Source organism: Camelus ferus, chromosome 28, assembly GCF_009834535.1.
Source record: "Camelus ferus isolate YT-003-E chromosome 28, BCGSAC_Cfer_1.0, whole genome shotgun sequence".
Taxonomy (NCBI): domain Eukaryota; kingdom Metazoa; phylum Chordata; class Mammalia; order Artiodactyla; family Camelidae; genus Camelus; species Camelus ferus.
In genome coordinates, this window is record NC_045723.1 from 5,322,525 (window position 1) to 5,349,829 (window position 27,305).

The window sequence follows — 27,305 nt, forward strand, 5'->3', positions numbered from 1 at the left end:
GACCCACAGCTTACATCATAAGTAATGAAGAAAAACAAAGCTTTCTCCCTAAAATCAAGCACAAAACAAAGATGTCTATCGGTGCCACTTCTATTCAACATTGTGTTAAGGGTTCAAAAGGAAGGAAGAAAAGAAGACAGGGAGAGAGGAAGGAAAAAAGGAGGGACATCTAGATTGGAAAGGAAGAAATATAACTCCCTGTTTTTGCATTTAACAAGAACTTACATATAGAAAATCCTAAGAAATCCACAATACCTATTAGATCTAATAAATGAGTTCATTTGAGTGCCAGAAATAAGATCAATATATAAAATACAGTTGTATTTATATACACTATAAATGAGCAATTTGAAAATTAAGAAAACAATTCCTATGTCAACATCAAAAAGGATTACATACTTAGGAATAAATTCAACAAAAGAAGTTCGTTTGCACACGAAAAACTAAAACATATTTGAAAGAAATTAAAGAACAGCCAAATAAATGGGAAGGCATTCCATGTTCATGGGTTCGAAGACAATTATTGTTAAGATGAAAATAGACCAGATTGATCTACAGATTGAACATAATCCCTATCAAATAGCTCAGCCACCTTTTTGTGCAGAAATTGACAAGCCAATCCTGAAATTCATATGGAAAAACAAACGACCAGGAATAGCCAAAGCAACCTAGAAAAAAAAGAACAAAGTTGGAGGACTTAACACTTCCTGATTTCAAAATTTATTACAAAGCTATACTAAGCAAGACTGTGGTTTGGCATAAGGGTAGACATATAGATTAAGTCAACAGAATTGAGAGTCCAGAAATAAACCCTCATATTTATGATCAGTTGATTTTTGACAAGGTGCTAAAACAATTCAGTAAGGGAAAGAATAGTCTTTTTAACAAGTGGGTGCTAGAACTGAATCCCCACATGCAAACGATGAAGTTAGTGCCTTTCTTGTACCATATACAAAAATTAACTCAAAATTGGGGTTGGTGGGAGGTTATAGCTCAAGTGGTAGAGCTCATGCTTAGCACGCACGAAGTCCTGGGTTCAATCCCCAGTACCTCCTCAAAAAATAAATAAGTAGACCTAATTACCCCCCCCCAAAGAGTCAAGAGCCTAAATGTAAGAGTTGAAACAAAAACAAAAACTCTTAGAAGAAAACATAGGTGTAAACCTTCACAATCTTGGATTAGGCAACAATTTCTTAAATATGCTATCAAAAAGCATAAGCAACAAAAGAAAAAGGATAAACTAGACTTCATCAATGTTAACAACTTCTGTATTTCAAAGAACACAACCAAGGAAGTAAAAGATAACCCACAAAATGGGAGAAAATATTTGCAAACCATGTATCTGATAAGGTCTAGTATAGAATATATAAAGAACTATGAAGACTCAACAATAAAAGGACAACCCAATTTTAAAGCGAACCAAGAGTCTAAACAGATATTTCTCTAACGGAAATATGCTCAGTGTCACTGGTCATTAGGGAAATGCAAAAAATCACAATTAGATACTACTTTCCATGTACCAGGGTGGATGTAATTTTAAAAAAACAACAGAGAATAACATACTGGTGAGGACATAGAGAAATTGGAATCCTCATATATTGCTAATGGGAATGTAAAATTGTACAGCTGCTTTTGGAAAAATTTGGCAGTCCCTCAAAAAGTGAAGCATAGAGTTACCATAAGATCCAGAAATTCCATTCCTAACTGTAATACCTAAGAGAATTGAAAACATACGTCCGGACAAAAACTTGCACATGGCTATTTCTAGCAGCATTACTCGTAATAGCCAAAAGTGGAAACAACCCGAATATCCGTCAAATGGTGAATAAATAAACGAAATGTGTATCCATGCAATGGATGGATTCCTATTAAGCCGTGAAAGGAATGAAGTACATGCTGAAGCACGGATGAACCTTGAAAGCAGTGGAGAGATAATAAGGACGCTCAACCCTTTTCAGACGTAAAAGAAGAGAGAATTCGTGTGGCAGCTGAAGAGATCAGTGAGTTGTTTTTGTTTGCTTTGTTTTAACAGCTTTTCCAGCAAGTTTGTATGCTGATGGAAATGATAGCTCCTGCAATGATCCTCTCATTCTCTGCCTTCCAGGAGTCCCTGACCAAGAGAAAGAGGATGAAGAAAGAGTTCTCCTTAAAAGCAGCAGACATTGTAAAGGGAGAGAAGGAATATAGATCACGGCTGCACACATCTTGGGAGATTTGGTGATGTCAATATAAGACAGAAACTGAAGATAACTTTTTAAAAGTGATACAGGAATGGAAATTACCTGCTGACTTGGTAAAGGTGAAATTGGGGCAGGAGGACACTTTTGGGAGTGGTGAATTAATTCATTGTCTTAATTGTGGTGATGGCTTCTTGTTTGTATACATAGGTCAAGACTTACCAATGTGCACACTTCAAATGCGTGCAACTTATATCAATTATACGGCAATACAGAATACAGCTGTTAAACAGACACACAAAAGATGATGTTGATAGACAGCTGCAGGCATTCCCTCATGAAATCCGTGTTCTAGGGAGATAAGTGCTTCATAAGAACTCACAGAGACTTAAAGGATCTTAAGGCTAGAATGCACCTGGGACGCCCGCCTTTCCCCCCTCCCCAACCCCCGACCCATTCAAGACTCTCAAGGTCTAGAAAATGTGGGGAGTGGGGAGTGACCACTCCTTGGCCGTCCCAGTGACGAGCCTTCGCGACTAAAGAGTTGGGTGGAGAGAGCAGGCAGTTTGGTGCCCAACATCGGCTTTTTCCCTGAAGCCTGACTCCAGCTGGGTGTCACCTGAGGGTCTGCATCAGCACTGGATCGCAAAGCGGTCAAGGGGAATAGAGGGAAATCTCTGATGACCGCTCTCCGCCGGTCCTAACAGCGTGAATGAGAGCGGAAGAGGTCACACGCCGAACTGGGTGTGGAGCGGCTTTCAACCTTCCGAGTCTCGCCCAGGGGGCATTTGGGGCGGGCAGACCACTCTCTGATTCCGTACTGTTTTAATCCGGCCCGTTCGCTCCACGGCATTGGTTTCAAGTCGACCCTGTAAAGGCGGAGGGCCCAGGACCGGCGGAACAGGAGGAACTACATTTCCCAGCAGGCCGTGGGCGCCCGGCCCCGGCCATTCTTTCCGGCGAGTGCAGAGCTGTCGCTGGTTCCCGGTGTGGAGGCGGACGCATGGATCCCGGCAGCCGGTGGCGGAACCTGCCCAGTGGGCCCAGCCTAAAGCACTTGACCGACCCCTCTTACGGGATCCCGCGGGAACAGCAAAAGCCAGCATTGCAGGACTTAACGCGGGCGCACGTCGAGTCCTTCAACTACGCTGTGCGCGAGGGGCTGAGCCACGCGGTGCAGGTGAGCGCGGCGTCCTCCCGGGCTCCCCTCTCCTCAGCGTTCGCCGGCGCCGCTAGCCCCTGCCCGAGGAGGGCGGAGGAGAGGGGCCTAGCGGAGCTGGAGCGGGGAGACTGGGGGTCGGGGGTGGTGGCGTGTGAGGCACTGGAGGAGGAAACCGGTGGGAGGGGGTGAGGCTCGGGGCCTGGGATGGGGAGGAGATCCAGGAGGCGGGGGGAGTGGGCCTGGGCCGAGGTTGCGGGGAGGAGCAGCACAGGCCGCGGGCAGGGGTCCCACAGAGGTGGCTGGTGGGGGGGGGCCACAATATAATCCCAAATAATTGTACTTCTTGACTGTGCTAGGTTCAGCGCGGGGCTGTGTTGAGGGAGAGCGATATCATTGAGGCATAAAAGCGAAATTCAGTAGGAAACGTTTAATCCACAGTGATTGATAACATTACTCAGTAACGTTTGCTCCACGTGAAAGTGATTGGCCTGGAGGGTGATGGTAGCAGAGCTGGAGTGAAGATGGTGCGGGAGGGTCTCATTTAGTAAGCATCCCAGTGTTCCAGGCCCTGGGCGCTGAGGATAAGAGACAGTTCTTAGTTTTGAGTGCTCGGGATCATGTTTTGGGTGGAGGTGATGGAGCCGTGAAGGCAGCCAATGCCAGTCCTTGAGAACCGCTGTGTAGGGTACTTCGGGAGGGCAGCTAACCCAGGTGTTTGAGAAAGGGCAGGATTACATGTATTGAAAAAGACAGTGCATTCGCTCCAGGGGACTCTACCCTGAGCTTTTGCTGGGTAGGACTTGTGTTGTGAGAGGGATGGGGATAATGTGGAGAGCTGTGCCACTCCCTGATGTCTGAACTCTGTTCTGCAAATAATATGGGAGACGTTGAGGCTTCTATGAAGATTATTCCTTCACCTTTTTGCAAAAGACAAAACTTTTTGCTTGGTGGGAAATAATTTCTGTTATGCCTGGACTCTTATTGTGTCATGTCGATGAGAAAAATTATACATCTACTTAAAAGTTAATTGGCCTTGGGTTTTATTAAAACAGTGAAAAAGGGCCCAGGATTGAGATGATCAAGGAAGGCTTGGTCTAAAATAATGAACCCCCCACATAAGAGATTTTATAGATAATACGTGGACCAGCAATTCTCAAACTTTTTGTGCCCTGGACCCCTTTCCACTCTTAAAATTCTTGAGGGATTCCTAAAAAGCTTTTGTTTACTCTATTAGAAGCTGAAATTGAGAAATTTTAAAGCTACTAGTTCAATGAAAAATAAACCAGTTCTATATTAACCTTTTTTTATTAAAAATATTTTTTTCTTAAAAAAAGATTTTTGTATATCTTTTCAATGTTTGGCTTACTAGAAGACTGCTGGCTCCTTATATCTGCTTCTATATTCAATCTCTTATAAAATGTTTTGGTTGAAGTAGGTGAAGAAAATCTGGCTCAGATAATGATGCTGCAGTTTAGCTGGTACCATGATACTTTTTGAAAATGTTCCATAAAACACAGGTAAATGTCTAATATTTATAAAGCTCGGGGAAAATAGCCTTCGTCATATACTGTTTTGCCCGGTTTCTTTGGAGTAAATTCCTCCATTCTGTTGGCATGTCTGTCACCGTCATCTTTTCAGAATGCAGTAGATTCTCATTATTTGGGAATTCCATATTCGCGAGTTGCCTGCTCACTAAAGTTTATTTGTAACTCCCAAATTAGTACTCACCAACATGCACAGAGAGAAAAAAAAATTTGAGTTGCCTGGTGTGCAGCCGTCTCAGCTGAGGTCCAATAAGGTGCCACTCTTGCTTCTTGTTTCAATTTCTTACACTACAAATAATGATGTAGTAGGAGAGAGATGCCCACTTTTTAAAGCAAGTTCAAAATGTCCTTTTCAAAGTTTGCTTGGTTTTTCCCATCCTTATGCTTTTTGTTGGTGATTTTGCTGTTTAAAATGGCCCTCAAGCAGAGTGCCAAAGTGCTTTCTAATGTTCCTCAGTGCAGACAGCAAAGGAAACCAGAAGTAAAACAAAAGAAAACCTATGGAATGGGAGAAAATTTTTGCAAGTGAAACCGACAAAGGCTTGATCTCCAGAATATATAAGCAGCTCATACGACTCAATAAGAAAAAAATAAACAACCCAATCCAAAAATGGGCAGAAGACCTAAACAAGCAATTCTCCAAGGAAGACATACAAATGATCAAAAAGCACATGAAAAAATGCTCAATATCACTAATTATCAGAGAAATGCAAATCAAAACTACAATGAGGTATCACCTCACACCAGTCAGAATGGCCGTCATTCAAAAATCCACAAATGACAAATGCTGGAGAGGCTGTGGAGAAAGGGGAACCCTCCTACACTGCTGGTGGGAATGCAGTTTGGTGCAGCCACTATGGAAAACTGTGGAGATTCCTCAAAAGACTAGGAATAGACTTACCATATGACCCAGGAATCCCACTCCTGGGCTTGTATGCAGAAGGAAATCTACTTCAGGATGACACCTGCACCCCAATGTTCATAGCAGCACTATTTACAATAGCCAAAACATGGAAACAGCCTAAATGTCCATCAACAGGTGACTGGATAAAGAAGATGTGGTGTATTTATACAATGGAATACTACTCAGCCATAAAAACCGACAACATAATGCCATTTGCAGCAACATGGATGCTCCTGGAGAATGTCATTCTAAGTGAAGTAAGCCAGAAAGAGAAAGAAAAATACCATATGAGATCGCTCATATGTGGAATGTAAAAAACAAAAACAAAAACAAACAAACAAAAACAAAGCGTAAATAAAGGACAGAAATAGACTCACAGACAGAGAATACAGACTTGTGGTTACCAGGGGGGTGGAGGGTGGGAAGGGATAGACTGGGATTTCAAAATTGTAGAATAGACTACACTGTATAGCACAGGGAAATATACACAAAATGTTATGATAACTCACAGAGAAAAAAATGTGACAATGAGTGTGTATATGTCCATGAATGACTGAACAATTGTGCTGAACACTGGAATTTGACACAACATTGTAAAATGATTATAAATCAATAAAAAATGTTAAAAAAAAAAAATAATGTTCCTCAGTGCAGAAAGGCTGTGACGTGCCCTGCAGAGAAAGTGTGTGTTGGATGGGCTTTGGTCAGTCGTGAGTTAGTGCTGTTGGCTGTGAATTCAGTGTTAATGAACCATGACATGTATTAAATAGGATGTCCTTAAGTAGAAACACACATAAAACAAGGTTATGGATTGATCAGTTGATGAAATGTGTCTGAGACTTGTAGGAACCTAAGTTTGTGTTTCCCCTAAAAACAGTTCAGAATTTATTATGTTGAATAAGGAGAATCGATTGTGTTAAGATACAGATAGTGCAGCTGTGTTTGAGAAAGTGAATCTTCTCATCACCCTTTAAAATTTTATTTTTATTTTATTTATTTATTTTTTGATGGGGGTTTACTTATTTATGTTTCAGAGGAGGTACTGAGGATTGAACCCAGGACCTTATGTATGCTAAGCATGCGCTCTGCCACTTAGCTATACCCTCCTCCCCAGTCTCCCTTTTTTAAACAAATGCTCTAGAAAAAGAATATGAAAAGGGATATATGTACGTATATGTTAGACTGAAACATTACACTGTACCCCAGGCATTGGTACAACATTGTAAACTGACTATATACTTCAATTAAAGCAAAAAAATACTGTATTAAACTAATGCTCTAACCTTGTAATACCCTGTAATGAAAAAGAATAGGAAAAGGAATATATATATACACATATATCTGAATCATTGTGCTGCACATCAGAAACTAACACAGCATTGTAAATCCACTATACCTCAATTGAAATAAAATAATGCTCTGTTCTGAAATCAGAAATGTATGTTAAAATTTATTTTAGAATAGGATGTTAAATTCTAAAGTACCAGCGTTAGATAAAATTTAAAAATTGAGGTAAAAGTCAGTTGAACTCAGGTGAAGGTGGAGAACCCCCCTTATAGTCTTAGCTCGTGTTTGGCATTCTTGTTATTCTAGCACTAAGGCTAGGAGGTAGTTAATACGGAGGAGAGCTCAGTGATACCCCTTGCTCAGAACAGCAAAGCTTCCCACAGGAAGTGGTGCAGAGAAGCAACTGCTGTGGAAGGGGAAGAACCACCGTGGCCATTACCTTCCCACTGGCATGGCTCTGGCTTCAGTATGAGGCCACATGGAATGAAATGTACCCATATCCGCCTAAAGAATGGCATTGGGGGGGAACGTATAGCTCAGTGGTAGAGCACATGCTTAGCATGCACGAGGTCCTGGGTTCAATCCCCAGTACCTCCTCTAAAAATAAATAACCTAGTTACCTCCTCCCACCAGGATAAAAAATAATTAAATAATACAATAATAAATAAATAAAATATATTTTTAAAAAAGAATGGTATTAGAGTGTCAGGGCCTAAATCAGGAGGATGTGTCCATCTCCTTGCCCTGTTAGCAGGAGTTCCATTTTCCTGCCACACACGCAGAGGGTACAATGTAAGAACAGAGAAGGGAGGTGCTGGGTTCAGAGGACAGCTTTGTTCTGTGCACCATGGTGTACCTGGAGCCTGCTGCAGAATCTGGCACGTAGTAGACTCTCAAAAAAGTCTTCAGTTAAGGCATTGTAGTTTTAGGTACTTAGCGAGAGTATGAGTAGACGGGGTGTAGCTTTGGCTGTCTTTTTAGATGCATCTGTCACATTGGCATTTCAGCCCTCAATGCTTGTAAAACACATGGGATTTGAAGGAGTCGTAGAGAAAAAGTGCTTAGGAGATGCAAGCAGTTAATAATGTGAATTGTATTTCAGGCGATACCTCCCTTTGAATTTGCTTTCAAAGATGAGCGTATCTCTCTTACGATTGTGGATGCTGTCATCAGTCCACCCACAGTTCCGAAGGGGAGCATCTGCAAAGAGCTCAACGTTTATCCAGCAGAATGCCGGGGCCGGAGGAGCACCTACCGGGGAAAGCTGACCGTGAGTACAACTCACCCATTGTACATTTTTGACAATAAACCTGGTGCCTAATAAAGTTTATACTAGAATTCTGCTTTGTTAGTGCCGCCATCCAGGAGATCCCATCTCTTCAATCTAAAGCACAAAATCACTTAATTTATGGTCTTCTGCCTTAAACTTATAAAACAGTCATTTGTTCTTGTAGATCCAGATATTTCCTCTTTTACTAAGTAATTTTTTTTCTCTCTTATTTTTATTTAGGCCGATATCAGCTGGGCAGTGAATGGAATCCCCAAAGGAACCATTAAACAGTTCCTTGGCCATGTTCCCATCATGGTGAAATCCAGGCTTTGCAACTTATACAACCTTCCTCCAAAAGCCCTCATTGAGCACCACGAGGAAGCAGAGGTACCTGCCGGGGCCCGGGCACAGAAAGGCCAGGTGACGATAGAAGGCACCTGAGTTGGGAGTGAAAAGACGGGAAGCTTGTCGGAGGTGGGGGGGGAAGTCTGGTTTTCTTTCTCTGCGTCAGTCTCCAGATAGGGAAAATGTAAGATAGGGAAAATGCAGCACTGACGTCCTGTCGTGGAGACTTGATTAAATCTGCACTTTCCAGGCGATCCGCCCTCCCTCTTGCCTGAGTGCACCTCTTCTGCTAGGAATGAGGGTGATGTTTGCAGTTGGGCAGATTAATATTTATAGTTAGTTATTTATCTTTGTTTAACAAATTATAATTCATCTCTTTGGCAGGAAATGGGAGGCTATTTTATAATCAATGGCATTGAAAAAGTCATCCGAATGTTAATTATGCCTCGCCGAAATTTCCCCATTGCAATGGTCAGACCGAAATGGAAAACCAGAGGACCTGGCTATACTCAGTATGGTAAGTTGTAGTGATTTTTGTAATGTTCTTTTAGAAAAGTTTAAGCTCTCTTATTAAAAAGTAGTTGCAGCCAAAGAGAGTCTTTGATATTTTTCTCCCATAAATGTAAATTGTTTGTTTTCCTATTAAGCATTTCTGTATTATAATTTCATAGTGGGAAACCTACTTTCTACTGTGTTCACTTTTTTTTTCAAACTGAACACATGTTACTGCTTTTGAAGCTGAAGGCTGGCTGACTTGGCTGGAGGTGCGTATGGGTCTCAGAAGTCGTCTGGTTCGGGGTCTGTGGCACTCCCCTCGGGGTCCCTGGCTGATGGCCACCTGGCCTCTGTTTGATCACGCTCTCTGACAGTGTCTGGCTTCATAGGATAGTATTTTGCATTCTTGAGCCCTACAATTAAACAATTTATTCTTATAACTGAGCTAAAAAATCAGTCTCTAATGGTAGCCCATACACACTAAGGATAACAGGATCTTGGCGAGTCAGAGTGTCTCGTCATTCATTCTTTTGTGCCACACGATGCAGTCTGTCTTAGTGGTCTTCGTCTGAAGCTGAATTACCTTAAAATCTAAAATTCTGCTTTTCTCCATTCGAGCTCTTGGATCAAGCCACTGTCTCTTGACCAGACTCCACAGGGTGCTAGAGATATAAAGCGTATGTGACCAAACTCCTCAGGGCTGTGGGCATATAAAGTGCTGTAAGACAAGGACACTTAAACAGCAGGGACCTACTATACAGCACAGGGAGCTATATTCAATACCTTATAATAACCTATAATGGAAAAGAACCCAAAAAAGAATATACATATGTGTGTGTTTATATGATGTATAACTGAATCACTCTGCTGTATACCTGAAACTAACAGAACATTGTAAATCAACTGTACTTCAATTTGAAAAAAAAAAAAAAAAAAGACCCTGCTCTGGGAGGAAACTGAAGTTTCATTAAATTCATAGGTTCAGTTACTTTGAGTGGTTTTCAGCCCACAGAGATTTTGCACCCTGGGGGACATTTGGCAAAGTCTGGGTACATTTTAGTTACCGGTCTTGTCCTAACTTAGTGGTTTGGCTCTAATTATTTCCAAGAGACTTAAAATAATTCAGAAAAAAAAAAAATGTTTGAAGCCAGCATAGTACTGCTGAGTGTCTGACGTTTGGCTCTGTTGGTTTTAATAGGAGTTTCAGTGCACTGTGTGAGGGAAGAGCATTCCGCTGTCAACATGAACCTTCACTACTTGGAAAACGGCACAGTTATGTTGAACTTTATTTACCGGAAAGAGCTGTTTTTCCTTCCTCTGGGATTTGCGCTTAAGGTGTGACTTACTGAATTTCTTTCTTTTGTTGGGAAGCGGGTCATTGGAAGTGGGATCCTGTGCAGAATGGAAAGGCCGTCCTCGTCAGAGTTCATGCTCTGTGCTGGCTGTGTGCTGCTCCTGAGCAGAGTAGATCAGAATTCAGTGGGTGAAACATCAGTACACATTTCTCTCACAGTTTCTGCGGCCAGGAGTTTGGAAGTGGCTCAGAATTGGGGCAGTTCAGGCCGGGGTCTCAGGAGGCTGCCCTGTGAGATGTCAGCGGTGGCTGTTGTCATTTAGAAGGCTTGACTGGGGCCGGAGGATCCCCTCCCGAGGTGGTTCACTCATGGCTGCAAGTCAGCTCGGGCTGTTGGCAGGAGGTCTCAGTTCCTCTCCATGTGGGCCTTCCCACGGGCTGCTAGAGGTGGCTGTGTTTCCCAGAGAGCGGGCCAAGACAGGAGAACAAGGCGGGAGCTGCAGTGCCCTTTATGAGCCAGTCTTGAGAGTCACGCCACATTCCCTTGGTCACAGCAGCCAGCCCTGATTCAGTGTGGAGGAGCCCAAGGTTGTGGATACCAGGAGGGCGAGGCTTATTGGGACCATCTCGGTGTGTATCATACAGGCATTGCTGTCGTCTTGAAAAACTTACTTAGATTCAGCAATAGAGGAGTGCTGACTTTTTTTTTTTTAGAATTGTTACTAAATGATTAAGATGGTTTAGTCATTATTAGCGATTAAAAAAAGAACCTTCTTTTCTGTTTTCTAGGCACTTGTCAACTTTTCCGATTATCAGATTTTTCAGGAGCTCATCAAAGGAAAGGAGGATGACTCTTTCTTTAGGAACTCGGTGTCCCAGATGTTAAGGATTGTAATGGAAGAGGGATGCTGCACACAAAAACAGGTCCTTAACTACCTGGGTGAACGCTTCAGAGTGAAGCTCAGTGTTCCTGACTGGTACCCAAATGAACAAGCTGCCGAGTTTCTGTTTGAGTATGTGTGCTTTTGCCTGAATTGTTTCTTAGGGGCAGAGGGTGTGCACGGTTCCCTGTACTGATGGGCTGGTGCGTCACCTGGGAGTCAGAATGGCCCAGGGGGTGGGATCCTGGCTTAGCAAAGTAGGGGCTCGCTTTGTTTCTGCAGCCATCCTCACCTTTCTTTTTCTGCTAGTTTCATTTGGTTTTATTGTCCTCTTTAACTTTCCTCTTGAAGTAACTTCAAACTTGCAGAATTGCCACAAACATAGTACATTGGATACTCACGTTTCTAGTTGTTGACATTTTTGCTACTTTCCTTTATTAATTTCCTTGCATATATGTCGTTTTCCTTTCTGCATCATCTGAAAATTGCAGGCTTCACGTCCCTTTATTTCCCCCAGGCTAGGACTTTGTCTTCTGTAACTGCTGTGTAATTATTACAGGAGCCCTGCTCTGGACCAGCATCCTCCGATCTGTAGCCATGAGCCACATGCTGAGCACTTGAATGGCCAGTGCAACTGAGAAACTGAATTCTTAATTCATTTAATTTTAATCAATTTAAATTTAAACAGCCACATGTGGCCCAGCCCTACCACGTTGGCCACCACAGCTCTATTCTGTTCTTTTGCTAATGCTGCCGGTAAAGGTGAAAAGCAATTTTTCGAAAATGTGTAAGGACTTTTAGGTAAACAGGGACTGGGGACCTTGGTTAGTGGGACATCACGCAGTGTTAGCAACTGAATTGTTTTTAAGCTTTTTCTTTCTGTTTTGGCAGCCAGTGCATCTGTATCCACTTGAAATCCAACACTGAAAAGTTCTACATGCTTTGTCTCATGACCCGGAAGCTCTTTGCTTTAGCCAAAGGGGAGTGCGTGGAGGAGAATCCGGACAGCTTAGTGAATCAAGAAGTCCTGACACCCGGTCAGCTCTTCCTCATGTTTCTGAAGGTACGTGCAGGCTGCTGTCACCTGCCATGGGACGGTGTGGCCGGAGGCAGCAGTATTGTTTTCTGCATGTTTGTAATTTCTAGTTTGGGCATTTTATGTAAGTTTTTTTTTTCTATTTTTTGTTTGTTTAGCCTTAAGGAACTTAAGCAATTAAGGTAGCTTGTACCAGGTTCAGAAATTTCTTTTAATGTTTTTATAAAAGCTAAGTAAAGGCAATATCAAATCTTGGTCATAACATTAATTAATGATAAAGTGTAAACGGCCTATTTCCATGCATACAGTCAGTCCCCATTATTCACAGAGTCTGTATTTGCGAATTCACCACTTGCTACAGTTTATTTGTAACCCCAACGATACCGGTACTCGCAGCGCCCTCATGGTCACTTGCAGACGTACACAGAGAGCAGCAAACAATTGTTGGGGTCTCCTGATGTTCATGGTCCCAGCTGAGGTCTTAATGGGGTGATGCTCTGCCTTCTTGGCTCTTACGCTATAAACAAGGGACCCCCGAGTGCCATGCTTTCACATTTTTGTGCTTTTTGTTGGGGTGATTCTGCTGTTGAAAATGGTCCCCAAGCTCAGTGCTGAAATGCTGTCTAGCGTTCCTGAGCATAAGAAGGCTGCAGCGTGCTGTATGGAGAAAACACTTGTATTTAACAACTTTTGTTCAGGCATGAGTTACAGTGATGTTGGCTGTGAGTTCAGCGATAAGAAATCAACAATGTAAACTAAGCTGTCTCTCAACAAATACGTGTAAACCATGGTTACATATTGATCAGCTGATGAAAATGTTGATGATCAGAGACTCCCTGAAACCTAGCCCTGCGTCTCTCCCAGGGAGCCGTGGTCTGTCCTCGTCGGTGGGGCATACAGAGACGTCATAGGGCGTGATTACTGTAAACAATGAGGACTCCATGTGTCTGTGTGTGTCTAGGGGGACAATGCTGGCATGACACCAAAGTCATTTTACAAGAAAGTTGATCTGGTGGCATTTTGTATTTTGAATATTACCCCTTAAAAAGATTTAATCTAAGAGATAACATAATGACAGGGAAGATGGAGAGGAATGAAGTAAAAATTGCCAAATTCCTTATCTAGTCAGAGGTCCTGTAATGTACGGCTTCCTGTGGAAAAGTCTGTCGTGAAGCTTAAATAAATATTCAGGTGCCAGCTCATAGTTCATGCCCAGTAAATGCTAGTTAACCACAGGGAGGCAGTAGGCAGCCCCACGATAGGTGGAGGAAGTTTAGCTCGTCTTTTCCTCTTTTCTGTCTCTTTTGTTTTCTCTTTCTTTTCCGCTGTTTCAAGTTTTATAAGATAAGAAAGTGTCCGTCTTTCCTACTGGTTTGCCAGCTGTCTTGTATGCTGGGTGTCATCTGGGGACTTTGAGCTCCCCTCAGTGTTTTTGTTCTTGAGACGACAGGCTGCTGCTTTGGCTCAGGGTTTGGTTGTTGCTGCCTGTTTCTGGGATTGAAGTTGCTCTGATCTCTTAATAAGAGCATTTGAATTAAAAACTTTTTTTTTAAGGTCTAAGCTGCCAGTTTTGATTTTTTTTTTTCCTTTAGTGTGGATCATCTGAATGAGGAGTGATTTTGCTCCACCCCAAGGGATCTTTGATGATGTCTAGAGACAGTTCTGGTTGTCACAGCCTGGGGTTGCTACTGGCACCCAGCGGGTGAGGGCCAGGGAGGCTGTGAAACATCCCACAGAGCACGGAACAGCCCCCACCACAAAGAACCATCCAACCCCGGGGCCACCGGCCGAGGCTGAGACACCCTAAGCTACAGAAGTTTGTATCTTCTGTCTTTAAGAAATGCCTGACCTAGAATAGCACACTGAAGAGCTGTTTTTTAGGTTTATAATTTAGATGTTTTCCATGTCAAATGTATGAATTAGTGAGCCTTTGTTAAGGAAGTGTAGATTATGTAAAAGTAAATATGAAACTTGTAGTTAAAACACCTAAAATTTTAATTTTTTTTCTTATTTCAGGAAAAATTGGAAGCTTGGTTAGTATCTGTTAAAACAGCCATAGATAAGAAGTCTCAGAAGACCAATGTGTCCTTGAACACGGAAAATCTGATGAAGATTTTTACTATGGGAACAGACCTTACAAAACCATTTGAATATCTTCTTGCTACTGGGAATCTGCGTTCTAAAACGGGTACAATTAAATGGATAAGCTTTATTCAGTCATGATTTTCAAATGATTTGATTAATGTAGATTTATATATTGTTGAAAGAGGTTCTTTTGGAAAGTAAACTTCTCTGTCTCATTAAAGACAGACTTCAGGTTGTAAATTTTGATGGGTGAACACTGGGCTGAAGGGCTTCAGACAAGCTGTCTGTCTAGCTTAAATCTAATTTTAATAATCAAATGCATTTCCTGTGCTTCCTTCTAGAAAACTAAAGACAGGTTGGCTATCTGAACAAAGGTTAACTAGATGGGTGGTTAATCCTGGAGGGTTGTTACGCATCCCTCCCTAAACCAGTTGCATCAGAATGACTGGAAAACCTTAAAAAGTGATTATTAAGGGCCCAGAATTCTGCCTTTTTTTTTTTTTTTTTTTTAAACAGATGCTGCTGGTACAGGTTCTTGAAGGGCTAACAAGTGTTTGTGTGTCGTCCAGCCCTCTCGGACGAATCCCATTTAATTACTGGCTATTTTATTACTCCGTTCATGTTTTCCCACAGAGGAGGTACAGTGGAGGAGATAAGGAACCAGTCGAGCTGCTGCAGTTTTTGAAATCTGGGGGTTTTTACTATTTTTGTAGACTCTTCCGCTCAACAGAGCTGAGTAAACTTCGTGATAACCCACTCTGTGATGTTTAGTGTGGAGATTTTATCATCTTAGCAGAACTTACAATACAAACAGGCTTTTTTTCTTTTTCTTTTAAGTTGAGCCTATTTTCAGTGACTTTTGTTTTTTTAAGGTCTTGGCTTCCTGCAAGATTCTGGACTTTGTGTTGTGGCTGACAAGCTGAACTTTATACGCTATCTCTCCCACTTCCGCTGCGTGCACAGAGGGGCTGATTTTGCCAAGATGAGGACCACCACAGTCCGCAGGCTGCTGCCCGAGTCCTGGGGTTTCCTTTGCCCCGTGCACACCCCCGACGGGGAGCCCTGTGGTCTGATGAATCACCTGAGCGCCACGTGTGAGGTCGTCACTCAGTTTGCATACACAGCGTCTGTTCCGGCCCTGCTCTGCAGTCTGGGTGGGTGGCTAAACGCTCTTGTTTGGTTGGGTGGGTGTTAACAGGTATAAAGCTATCAATTTAGGCTTTTGGTGAGGCTGAACAGCGAATTCCTGCAAGGGTGATGGATGAAACACTATAGATAACCTGCGACACTTTGTAAAATACTTGCTGTCTCCTGAAGGCATTTGTGGCTCATGGAAGTCTGTTCTTTACCTAATTAGAGGCGATTCTCGGTGTTTGCGGTACTTCTGTTCTCTGAAGTCACCCCCGACACAGAATTAGCAGTCACTGAGCCATTCACTGCTCCTGGGGAGACAAAGGCTGGGTTCCTGCAAGCCTCATCACAACACTTCATCAGCTGATTGATACATAGCTTTGTTTTATGTGGGTTTCTGTTTAAAGACACCTTATTTAATACATATTGTTGATTCATTACCATTGAGTTCTCAGCCAACAGGGCTATAACTATAAGCTTATCTAACATGTAGTTTTTCCGTAAGGCTCAGCACAGCCTTGTGCTTAGAAACCCGCACTGTAGCCCTATGCTTGAAGGCCATTTTACTCAGCAAAGTCACCAACAGAATGCGCAAAGATGCAAAAAATATGGCACTGCCCAGAGTGCAGAAAGCACGCTTGTCTACAGTGTGAGCTGAAGCAAGCAGGCAGAGCGTCACCTTGTTTGACCTCAGCTGGGAACACATGTGTCAAGTGACTCAAAATTTTCACTGAATCTCCCCAAGTGATCAAAAAAGTGCCACTAATATTGATATTGGGGTTACAAATAAATTTTAGCAAGTAGACAATTTTGCGTTGTGTGAATCATAAGGATGAAATGTAATTTTAGATTTTGGGGGGAAAGTTAGTATGTTTACATGGCTCAGAAATCAAAATGTAAAAGGTGTACAGCGCAAAGCCTCCCTTACACCCCCGTCCCCTTGCTGCTCTCCCCACAGGCAGTTAGAAACACTAGATTGGGGTGGCGGGGGGGTGTCCTTCCTGAAATGATTTAGAAATTTACTCAAGCAATACAAAACACTCCGGTGTAGAGAAAGGATGGCCAGCAATCTAAAATGATGGAGCAGTCATCAGACCCACCTGCTGGGAAGTTTAAATGTTGGGAAAAGCATCCGACATGTTCATCCTGTCTGTTCACCTCCTCAGGGGTCACTCCAGTTGACGGAGCGCCACATCGACCGTACAGTGAGTGCTACCCTGTGCTGCTGGATGGGGTCATGGTTGGCTGGGTGGACAAGGAGCTGGCTCCTGGCATCGCCGATTCTCTCCGACATTTTAAGGTATCTTGAGTCTCTGAGTTGTTCTGTCCCTTGATCTTAGGTTTTCAGGCCTTTTCTGGTTGTTGAGGTAGCCCCAGGTTGTTCTAGAATGGGCAGGGGCTCTGGAGGTCAGAAGCTGATTCCAGAAGCGCCCGTACGTTCTCTCTGGTGGCAGCGTCTAGCCTTGTGCTGACCTCATCAGTTGGGGTCAGTGACAGGTACTTGACCTGTATGCATTTTTTGTGTGTGTGTGGTTTCACTGAGACCCTAGTCTACTAATCTATCAGATTTTTAACTTGTTTTTCTTCATAGATACTAGTGACTTATAGGGGACTTCGAAGTATGGACTTTATATTTCAAGTAATATTGAAGATACAAGTCATAACCTGTTGCTTTCTGGATCTTGAAATACATTTGTAAAGTTACTGTTTGAATAACAAATCTATAGAATTTCCTCCTAATAAGAGTCTTTGTTGCTTAGATAATGGCCTTTAGAAGAATTGTTTTGGCTGTAGTATGAACTTGTGGTTTACACTCTGTCCTGTTGTGTTTAGTTTAGTTGGTTTTTTTGCTCGTTTTTAGTCATTTACTTTTGATACAATTTTACACTTAAAGGATGTTCCAGCAGTACAGAGAGCTCCCATGGGCCCATTACGCAGATCCCCCAGTTGTTATCAGCCCCACCTACTTAATCATTTGTGTGCTATTTCTAAATACTATGTACATTTGTCTTCTGAACTATTTGACAGCAGTGCACACTCATGTCCCCTTTTCCATAGATTTCAGTGTATCTTTTCCAAGAGCAAGGATTTTCTTTTTATTAACCCCAGTATATTTACCAAAATCAGGGACGGTCAGGTTGGTGGAATCCACAGCCCATATTCGGGTTATACCAGTTGTCTGAGTAATGTCCTTTATAGCTGTTTTTCTACTCCTGGTCTGTGACCCTGTCCAGAATCACATGTTTCATGTCATTGTCATGTTTTTTCAGTCTCCTTCAATCCAGTTCCTCAGCCCTCAGTGTCTTGACGCCATTTTTAGGAGTGCAGGCCGGCTGTGTGGACGGTCTCTTGGTGTATGTAGCTTCCTGTGGTGAGACTCGGGATGTCATTTCAGGAAGCACTTGATGTCGGCTGGTCTCATGACTGGTGACATGAACCTGGATCACTTTAAGGCTCTGTTCTTTAGATTAGTCCACTGTACTGTTACTGATTTTCTCTGTAATAAGTAATTTGTGGAGAGAGATTTGGAAGCTCTGTGAAAGCCCTTTTCCTCATCAAATTTTCTCCCGCGAGTTGGATTCTTTGCAGAGAATTATTCTTCCACTGATGATTCTTTGCTGAGTTAATTATTACCGTGATGGTTGCCACATGGTTTTTCCTAGCTCCATTTGTTCTGTTTATTAGTTGCTATTATGTAAGGTGGAGCTTTCCTCTCTCCGTTTGTTTATTTGCATCAGCATGGGTTTATAGATGCTTGCTTTATTTTGTGAATATTCTGTTACTGTCATTTGTTTTGATGCTCAAATTATATCGGATTTGGCCAGTGGGAACCACTCTGGACTGGTCCCTGGGTTTTATAAATGTATAGAACAAAATTTACCATTTTAACAATTTTCAAGTGTGCAGTTCAGTGACATGTACATAAGTACATTTGTATTGTTGTGCAGCCATCACCATCATCCATCTTCTGAACTTTTTCATCCTCCCAAACAGAAACTGTACCCATTCAGCAATGACCCTCCATTCCCCCTTTCTCCATGAATTTGATTTTGCTAAGTACCTCATGTAAGTGGTACATAAGAAGTCATACAATACTTGTCCCTTTGTGTCTGGCTTATTTCACTCAGCATATTGTTTTCAGAGTTCCTCTGTGTTCTAACATATATCAGAACTTCATTCTTTTTTATGGCTGAATAATATTCCTGTTTGTGTGTGGGTGTATACGAGTTCTGTTGGATATATATACCTAGAAGCAGAATTGCTGAATCCTATAGTGAATCTATGTTTAATTTTTTGGCATCTTTGGAGAAAAAAATTGTAAGGTTTTTTTCCCTTAGACATATTGAGTGTATTATATTAATCCATTCCCTAATAATGATCATTCTCTAATAATATTAATCCATTCCCTAATAATGATCATTCTCTAATAATAATGAATAGTGAGTCTTAAATTCCTAGAATAAATCTCACTTGGTCATTATTTTAATGTTTAAATACTAATACTTTCTTAAAGGTTAATGTTCTAAGATCTTTAAAAAATCAGCATTCACAAATCTGCTTTATAAAAAAGAATTAGAAAGTCTTCCTTAGTTCTCAATGCTCTGGAACAGTTTGGGAAGCGTTAGGTCATCTGGTCTTTGGTCTCCAAGAATTCCCCTGTGAAAGCATCTGGCCCTGGTGCTTTCTTTTTGGGGAGCTCCTTGATACCTTTATGTCTAATACAGAAACTGGTCTTTAAACTTTTTACCTCTACTGAGGTTTGTTTTGGTAACCTGCATTTTCTCTCTTTCACAGAGATATGCAAAGCAGACCCATGATTGAAAAATTTTGTTTCAGTGTTTTTTTTCCCCTTTGCCATTTCTTACTCAATATATTCATCTCTCCCCCTCCTTTTTTCCCCTTGATTTAGATCAAGTAGTGGTACTGTAACTTTTAAAAACTGAGAATTTTAATTCATTAATTTGAACCTTTTTCTGCACTCTGCCTTATTATTTTCTGGACTCTGCCTTATTAATTCCAGGTTTTATCTTTAGTATTTCTGTACTTGTACTATTTTGTGTTCTTTTTTTTTTTTTTTTAGCTTTTGAGCTAAGAATTTAATTCATTTATTTTCATTCTTTCGTTTTATTAAAAATGTGTTTAACTGTGAACTGCCCTAAGTCCTGCTGTACAGGTTTCATTATTTTTTTCACATTTCTGTAATTTTAGTTTGTATTTCTCCTTTCACCCAGGAGTTAGTGGATGGTTTTTGGTATGTTGTTTGTTTTTTAATTCGAAGGTGGAAGGGCCTTTTCATTGAATACATTTAAAAATAAAACCGGTAATCCACTGTATTTTCAACATCAGAGAATAGACTTCCATTTAGTACATCTACACACACATTCTTGGGTCACCTTTTCCCCAGTCTCAGTCATTACCAGTTTGCCTGACTGTGGGACTGAGCCCCCAAGAAAGTAGGGCCTTTGTCAGCTCTGGATTTGGGGTGAATGGTCATCTGTGTGCGGCTGAGACTGGCAGGGCACTAGGTTTGTTACCTGCATAACTGATTTCACTTCTTAAGATACTACGTTCCATGTTTGCTCTCATCCTCTGTTGTGCCCGCCTCCTGGGTGGCGGGGGATAGATATAAAACACGTCACTTAACTCTGTACTGAACTCTCTTTTTGTTGAAAACAGGTGTTGAGAGAAAAAAGAATTCCCCCCTGGATGGAGGTGGCCCTTATCCCCATGACAGGAAAACCAAGTCTCTACCCAGGATTGTACCTTTTTACCACCCCGTGTAGACTGGTGCGGCCTGTGCAGAACTTGGAATTAGGCAAAGAAGAGCTGATTGGAACTATGGAACAGGTACACATACCCTGTGATTGTACAGGATACAACTTGCAGAGACTTAGTAACTTTCTTTTTTAAAGTGTTACTGTTACAGTAACGGTCAGGCATTTGAAAGAAAGAGCTTATTTTCTGGCTCCTCTGTGACCAGCATGAAGCAGTTTCCACGCTTATCAAACCTGAGAGAGGGTTGGTGGTCACGTTCCCTGCCTTTCCCATCCAGCCCACCTCCCAAAGTTCTCTGCACCCAGCTCTGCCTTGGGTAGTAAGACTGAAACATTGTTGGACTCATTCACAGCCTTTGCCTACATTTTGCAGTTGCAAAGCCATGGGCTTTGTGTTACTTAAAAAAATTTCCTGCTTCCTATCCCCCTTCACAATCGGACCAGGGTATATTTGGAATGAAATATGTAAGGCAGGTGGTGTTTCTAACTATGGATCCCTTCAGTGTTCATGATGCTGGGTGGAAGGTTTCCTTCCACGTCTGTGGGTACTAAACGCTGACAGGTCGACAGCAGGAGTTCATGAATGTTAGCAGCCACAGTTATCCTTATTCCTGGAACTTCCTCACCCTTCCTCCTGTCCAGATCTTTATGAACATTGCCATCTTTGAGGATGAGGTCCTGCCTGGAGTTACCACCCACCAGGAGCTCTTCCCTCACAGCCTGCTGAGCGTGATCGCCAACTTCATCCCTTTCTCCGATCACAACCAGAGTCCGAGAAACATGTACCAGTGCCAGATGGGTAAGATGGAGGGGAGGGTGGTGGTTGTCACGTGTACGGAAGAAACGTGCTTGGAATTTTTAAATTTTGAAATAATTTCAAAATCAGAAAAGTTAAAAGTTGCAATAATAGTACACAGAGTCCCATGAACCCTTTACGTAGATTTCACCTCATTGTGCTGTTTTCCATTAAAGGTGAGTAGCAGACACAGTGCCCTTTGGCCCTGAACATTTCAGTGTGTATTTCCTAACAACAAGGAGATTCACTTACATAACCAAGGATAGTTACTGAGATTAGGAAATCTAACATTAATATTATTATTTTATGGTCCTTATTCACATTTTGACCAGTTGTCCCAAAAATATGGTTTATGGCAAATTTTTTTGTGTGGCATCTAGTCTAAGATCACACATTGTATTTAGTTCTCTTATCTATTTAGTCCTTCAAGTTAGAACAGATTGTTAGTCTTTCTTTGCCTTACGTGACATTTGTAAGGAAAAGGTAATTTCTTTTGTAGAATGTCCATCAGCTTGGGTTTGTCTGAGATCTTACGGTTAGATTTTTGAAGAGGACAAGCCATTATCATCACCCCCAGCCCCACCATTATCACTTTTAGGGCTTTTCATTCGTGCCTGGTGACTCAAGTTTCCATGAAGTATAATTTCAGCCTGAAATTTTCAGCCTAAAAAGCTACTTTTAATATTTTTTAATTGTTGCAGGCTGCTGGCTACAAATTCTCTTAGTTTTCATATCTCTGAGAATGTCTTTATTTCTTCTTCACTTGAAGGAACTGGATAGATAGCTCTGATTTGACAGGGGGGGGTTGCTTTACTTTTTTTTTTGTATGCCTAGTAATACTGGATTGTGTTGTGGACAGAAAATGGTATGTTGTAAAGACTGGACCCTGTTATGTTCCTGTGAAGTGGGCTGGTTTTTGGATTACTGGAAGCCAGCTGAACACAGCAGCTGCCGTGCGCTCTTCTAGCCATAGGCTGGCTGCTCACATCTGTCCCACGCATGCATCGTTCCGGAGTCCACCAAAGATTTGGACTCTGTGTGCACAGTTTAAGGCTCTCCCTTTATGGTTCTGGCCTTTCTGAAATTCCTCCCCTTACTTTCCAGTTGCCATCATGCTCTGAACTCTGTTCCTTGTTCTTCAAGCCAGTAAGACTGGGTTTTTACGGGTTTCTAAGTTGTAGCCACTATATTGACTGGGCCACCAGGCAAACAATAAAAAAGAAAAACATTAAAAACTGAAAAAGCTGTAAATTCACTCAGTGCAGTTCCTTTTGTCCAACGTTAATCCCTTTTCAGTTTCTGACTACTTTGGTTACTCTCCAGTGCTTTCAGCTAGTGTGTGTGTGTGTGTGTGTGTGTGTATGTAATTGGTTTTTGTTTTTTTCTGGATCTTATACTTACATGTTGAGGGTAATATTGTAGGAGTAGTCCTCTATTGCAGGAAGCTGGAAGTTTTTCAAAAATTTATATATATAGACAGATAGATAGATTTTTAAATCTTTTTTTAAAACCATATTTTTTTAACTTTTTTTTATTGAGTTATAGTTAGTTTACAATGTTGTGTCAATTTCCAGTTAAAATCATTTTGTTTTGAATTGATTCTTTGTCCTGTAAGGTAGTATAAAGAATTTTACCTACTCGCTGTACCTCACTACCCATGATTAACAAATACTGACTTTTTGCTCTGTGTGTGAGAGCAAAATTAATCTAATGATTTACTCATTCCCCTATGATGAATATTTAGTTTCCAGTTTTATATGTCACCTTTATAATCAAGGAGGGAAAAACAAAATGCAAATTTTTTCCCCTTTGTAGGTAAGCAGACGATGGGCTTTCCCCTTCTCACTTTTCAAGACCGATCAGATAACAAACTGTACCGTCTCCAGACTCCACAGAGCCCTTTAGTGAGACCATACATGTACGATTATTACGACATGGATAACTACCCAATTGGGACCAATGCCATTGTTGCTGTCATTTCTTACACTGGCTATGACATGGAAGACGCCATGGTAAGTTTCACCAAGAGATGTAGTTCCATTCTTTTTCATTTGTAACTTTTTAATTTACTGTGAGATCATTGAAGGAGTATTTCTGTGTCCCCTGGTGCATGTGGGTGTTCTGTTAAATAGTTCATTCCTGATCTAAGTTAAAAGTGGCAAGCCTCAAGGGATATTACTAAATACTCGTATGCACAGGCCTGCATGCTTGAGAGCCTGGCATGAGTAGATGTCGAATGAATGTAGTCTTGGAAACACCTACCGTTTATATTTATGCGTGGTTAGGTTTTAAGCCATTTATACGTGTCTGAGCTTTAATAATAGCACAGGTGATTTGGAAAATGTGGACAGAGTTTTAAAATCCAGAGCCAGTTACCCTAAACCAAGTGTTGTAATTCTCACTGGTTTTATTTTGAAAGCCCTCATTTGGCCTCCATCTCTTAATGAGTTTTGGCTTCGCAGATTGTGAATAAGGCCTCTTGGGAGCGAGGCTTTGCCCATGGAAGTGTCTACAAATCCGAGTTCATAGATCTGTCTGAGAAAATTAAGCAAGGAGATGATAGTCTGGTGTTTGGAGTCAAACCTGGTGACCCACGGACCCTGCTTAAGCTGGATGGCGATGGACTGCCGTTTATTGGAGCACAGCTGCAGTGCGGAGACCCGTACTACAGCTACGTCAACCTCAACACCGGGGAGAGCTTCGTGACCTACTATAAGTAAGTCTGCACGCCGGCGCTATTTGTCAGAGGCTGTTTCTCAGTGAAACTGCTGGAGGTCAATGAAGGTTATTTCTCCACAGAAGAATTCTAGGAGAAAGTATAAGTGGTGGCTGAGTTACTAACTGTATCGGTGTTTCTTAAATGAACGTTCCGTGTCTGTTGTGTTGCCTTTGTTTTTCTGCTTCTGTTATCAGTCTGTTACTACTGATGAGTTATCTGTGATTTATTTTAAAACGACATCATTCAGGGCGAGGGTATAGCTCAAGTGGTAGAGCGCATGCTTCGTGTGCACGAGGTCCTGAGTTCAATCCCCAGTACCTCCTCTAAAAATAAAGAAATAAACCTAATTACCACCCCCCCAATACTGTGTTATTCAAACTTGATCATCTCTCATACACATTGTTAGTAATGTTTCCTGGCTGAAATGTTGAATTCATTGTTTCCTATTAGAAATAAACATTTCAGGCTTATTTTATGACTAAAATCGGTTTCAGTAGTAGGTCCTCAGTTGCCTTTCTTGCTAGTATTCTTGCAGATAACACGGTTCTGTAGTGAACACAATCGGTGGGGTCCCACATAATTCATGAGTACTTTGAGGGGTACCAGCTCTATTTGTATTGGGGAATAGAGGTAAGAATAAGTTTTGCAAATATCCTTTATGAAACAATAAATATTTCAATAAAACTTAGTGTTTAAACAAATATTTTGACTTTCTGTACGGTTTATTTTTCCCTAGGAGTAAAGAGAATTGTATTGTGGATAACATCAAAGTGTGCAGTAATGACACCGGAAGTGGCAGGTTCAAGTGCGTTTGCATCACGATGAGAGTCCCTCGGAACCCAACTATCGGGGATAAATTTGCCAGTCGTCATGGGCAGAAGGGCATCTTGAGCAGACTGTGGCCCGTGGAGGACATGCCGTTCACCGAGAGCGGGATGGTCCCGGACATTCTGTTCAACCCCCACGGGTTTCCATCCCGCATGACCATCGGTATGCTGATCGAGAGTATGGCAGGGAAGTCGGCGGCTTTGCACGGCCTCTGCCACGACGCCACACCCTTCACCTTCTCCGAGGAGAACTCGGCCCTGGAACACTTCGGGGAGATGCTGAAGGCTGCCGGCTACAACTTCTATGGCACCGAGAGGCTGTACAGTGGCATCAGCGGGCTGGAGCTGGAGGCAGACATTTTCATAGGCGTGGTCTATTACCAGCGCCTACGCCACATGGTCTCAGACAAATTCCAAGTGAGAACAACAGGAGCCAGAGACAAAGTCACCAACCAGCCCATTGGGGGAAGGAACGTCCAGGGTGGAATCCGTTTTGGGGAGATGGAGCGGGATGCCCTTTTAGCGCACGGTACATCTTTCCTCCTTCACGACCGCCTCTTCAACTGCTCAGATCGCTCAGTAGCGCACGTGTGTGTGCAGTGTGGTAGCTTACTCTCCCCGCTCCTGGAGAAGCCCCCTCCGTCTTGGTCGGCCCTGCGCAACAGGAAGTACAGCTGTACCCTGTGTAACCGCAGCGACACCATCGACACGGTTTCTGTGCCTTACGTCTTCCGGTATTTTGTAGCTGAACTGGCAGCTATGAACATCAAAGTAAAACTGGACATCGTTTAACTGGACGCTGGCCTTTTGGGTCAGGATTGCTATCAGATTAAAATAGAATGTAACGTTAGTTCAGTGGGGCTGTTAATAAGTTACTCTGGAGTTTTTCCAAGGTGGATAGAGCTCTCAGCCAAGACCTGGAGACGACGAATTCAGGGTTTCTGAGTCGCTTGGGTATAATAACTACTGAAGATGATTTTCAATGTATTTGTTAAAAAATTCCATAAGTGTCTTTAAAAGCAATACACTGATAAATGGAAGGATATTCAGGGAAAACTCTTTCCAACCCCAGGTTCTTTGTATTCAGCCTTTAGGAGGCAGTGATTGTCAAACATTTATTTGTCCATGTAAAGCAGAGCAGTCCAATACGAATACAATATAAGCCATATATGTAGTTTTATATTTTCTTATATCCACATTAAAGTAAAAACAAAAAGAAATATTTTTAACAGCTTTATTTAAGTGTAATTGTTAAACAAAAATGCACATATTTAATGTATATAACTGGGTGGGACTGAACGTATGCGTACGGCTGTGAATGATCCCAGTCATGGTAATAAATGTCACCTCCCACAGTTTCCTTGTGCCTCTTCAGATTGTTTTTTGGCTTTTTTGTTAAGAACACTCATCTTCTATCAGTGGAACTTTATACCCTTTAAAACAGCAACTCCCCAGCTCCCTCTCCCTTCAGCTCCCTTCAAAGATAACCATCATTCTGTCTCTCTGAGTTTATTTTAGATGTCGCATAAGGGGGAGTTCATACAGTGTATGTCCTTCTGGAACTGGCTTATTTTACTTAGCAGCATATCCTCCAGGCTCATCCATGTTGTTGCATATGGTCTCCTGTTGATGAACATTTGCATTGTTCCTTTTTTGGCAACAGATAAACTTGCATACATTTGTACAAATAAGATGCTTTTTTTTTTAGTGATTAAGCAACTGATTTGCAACTTTTATTAAAATAAACTTCCTCTATAAAATCAATGTAATTTATAACTTGATCTCAACTCAAGTTTTGACAGCAGTTGAAGTCTTACATTAAAAAAAAAAAAGCATGCTGCTGGGAGTCAGAGGCCAGGGGTAGCCTCTGTAGTACAAAAGCAATACTGTGTTCCTATTCCAGTCTTTAATGTCCAAGGCGAACAAAAAAGAGCAGTTAGTTTGTCTTTCACTGTTGACTGTTGGTCTTAATAATAAATGCAGCATATAATAAAAAAAAACTGCAAAAATTTCAACTAAAGAACAAAATACTGGGATATAATTTTATACTTTAAAAATTCTACCAACTTTGACAAAGAATGACCGCATATTCATTTCCATCAGTCCTCTGGTCCAGAATACACTTTCCGTTTAAAATATGTTACTCACTCTTCTGTGCGACACAGATGGCTTCTAGCAGGAATCAGCATATAGTCCGTTCCTGGTGAAGACAACATTAGACAGATGTTGCCTGATGCTGGCTAATGCTGAATGGACAAAACCAGCGAGACATATTAAGGTGTTTCTCCCTTTCTTGAACTGTCAGGTCAGTGATAAAACAATGAAGTCCATAATATAATAGGGTATCTGCTAACATAAGGTTATATCCTGTGAGAGACTTTTGTCTTCAAGATAAGAGTTAAGATCCTGGCGCTTGCTCTGAGCACTGTTATTTGCCTTTACTCAACCCCAGACTTCTCCAGCAGCGTCAACATGTGGCCGCCACCATCGTCCTAAGAGGCTTCTTAATGTTAATTTTATTAAGAGAATTCTTTCTCGAATCTGTCTAATTAATTATAAGACAGATAGGGCTAGACA

General features: G+C 41.8%; 1 protein-coding gene across 1 annotated transcript; it reads left to right on the forward strand.

The window, feature by feature from the left end:
* The first annotated feature begins 3,108 nt into the window (after nucleotides 1-3,108).
* Nucleotides 3,109-27,305, forward strand: POLR1B (RNA polymerase I subunit B). Its single transcript, XM_006183583.3, has 15 exons — nucleotides 3,109-3,357; nucleotides 8,177-8,344; nucleotides 8,585-8,731; nucleotides 9,074-9,206; nucleotides 10,383-10,519; nucleotides 11,268-11,491; nucleotides 12,251-12,422; nucleotides 14,412-14,583; nucleotides 15,353-15,634; nucleotides 16,778-16,911; nucleotides 20,289-20,459; nucleotides 21,029-21,185; nucleotides 22,998-23,194; nucleotides 23,645-23,898; nucleotides 24,638-27,305. Exons 1-15 carry the CDS (start codon nucleotides 3,181-3,183, stop codon nucleotides 25,518-25,520), a joined length of 3,408 nt encoding a protein of 1,135 aa, XP_006183645.1. The 5' UTR covers nucleotides 3,109-3,180; the 3' UTR covers nucleotides 25,521-27,305.

Coding starts and splice junctions, on each gene's coding strand:
- POLR1B (XM_006183583.3), top strand. CDS start 3,181: ATGGATCCCGGCAGCCGGTGGCGGAACCTGCCCAGTGGGCCCAGCCTA. Junction 14,584..15,352: donor GAATCTGCGTTCTAAAACGG/GTACAATTAAAT, acceptor TGTTTTTTTAAG/GTCTTGGCTTCCTGCAAGAT. Junction 16,912..20,288: donor ATTCTCTCCGACATTTTAAG/GTATCTTGAGTC, acceptor TGTTGAAAACAG/GTGTTGAGAGAAAAAAGAAT.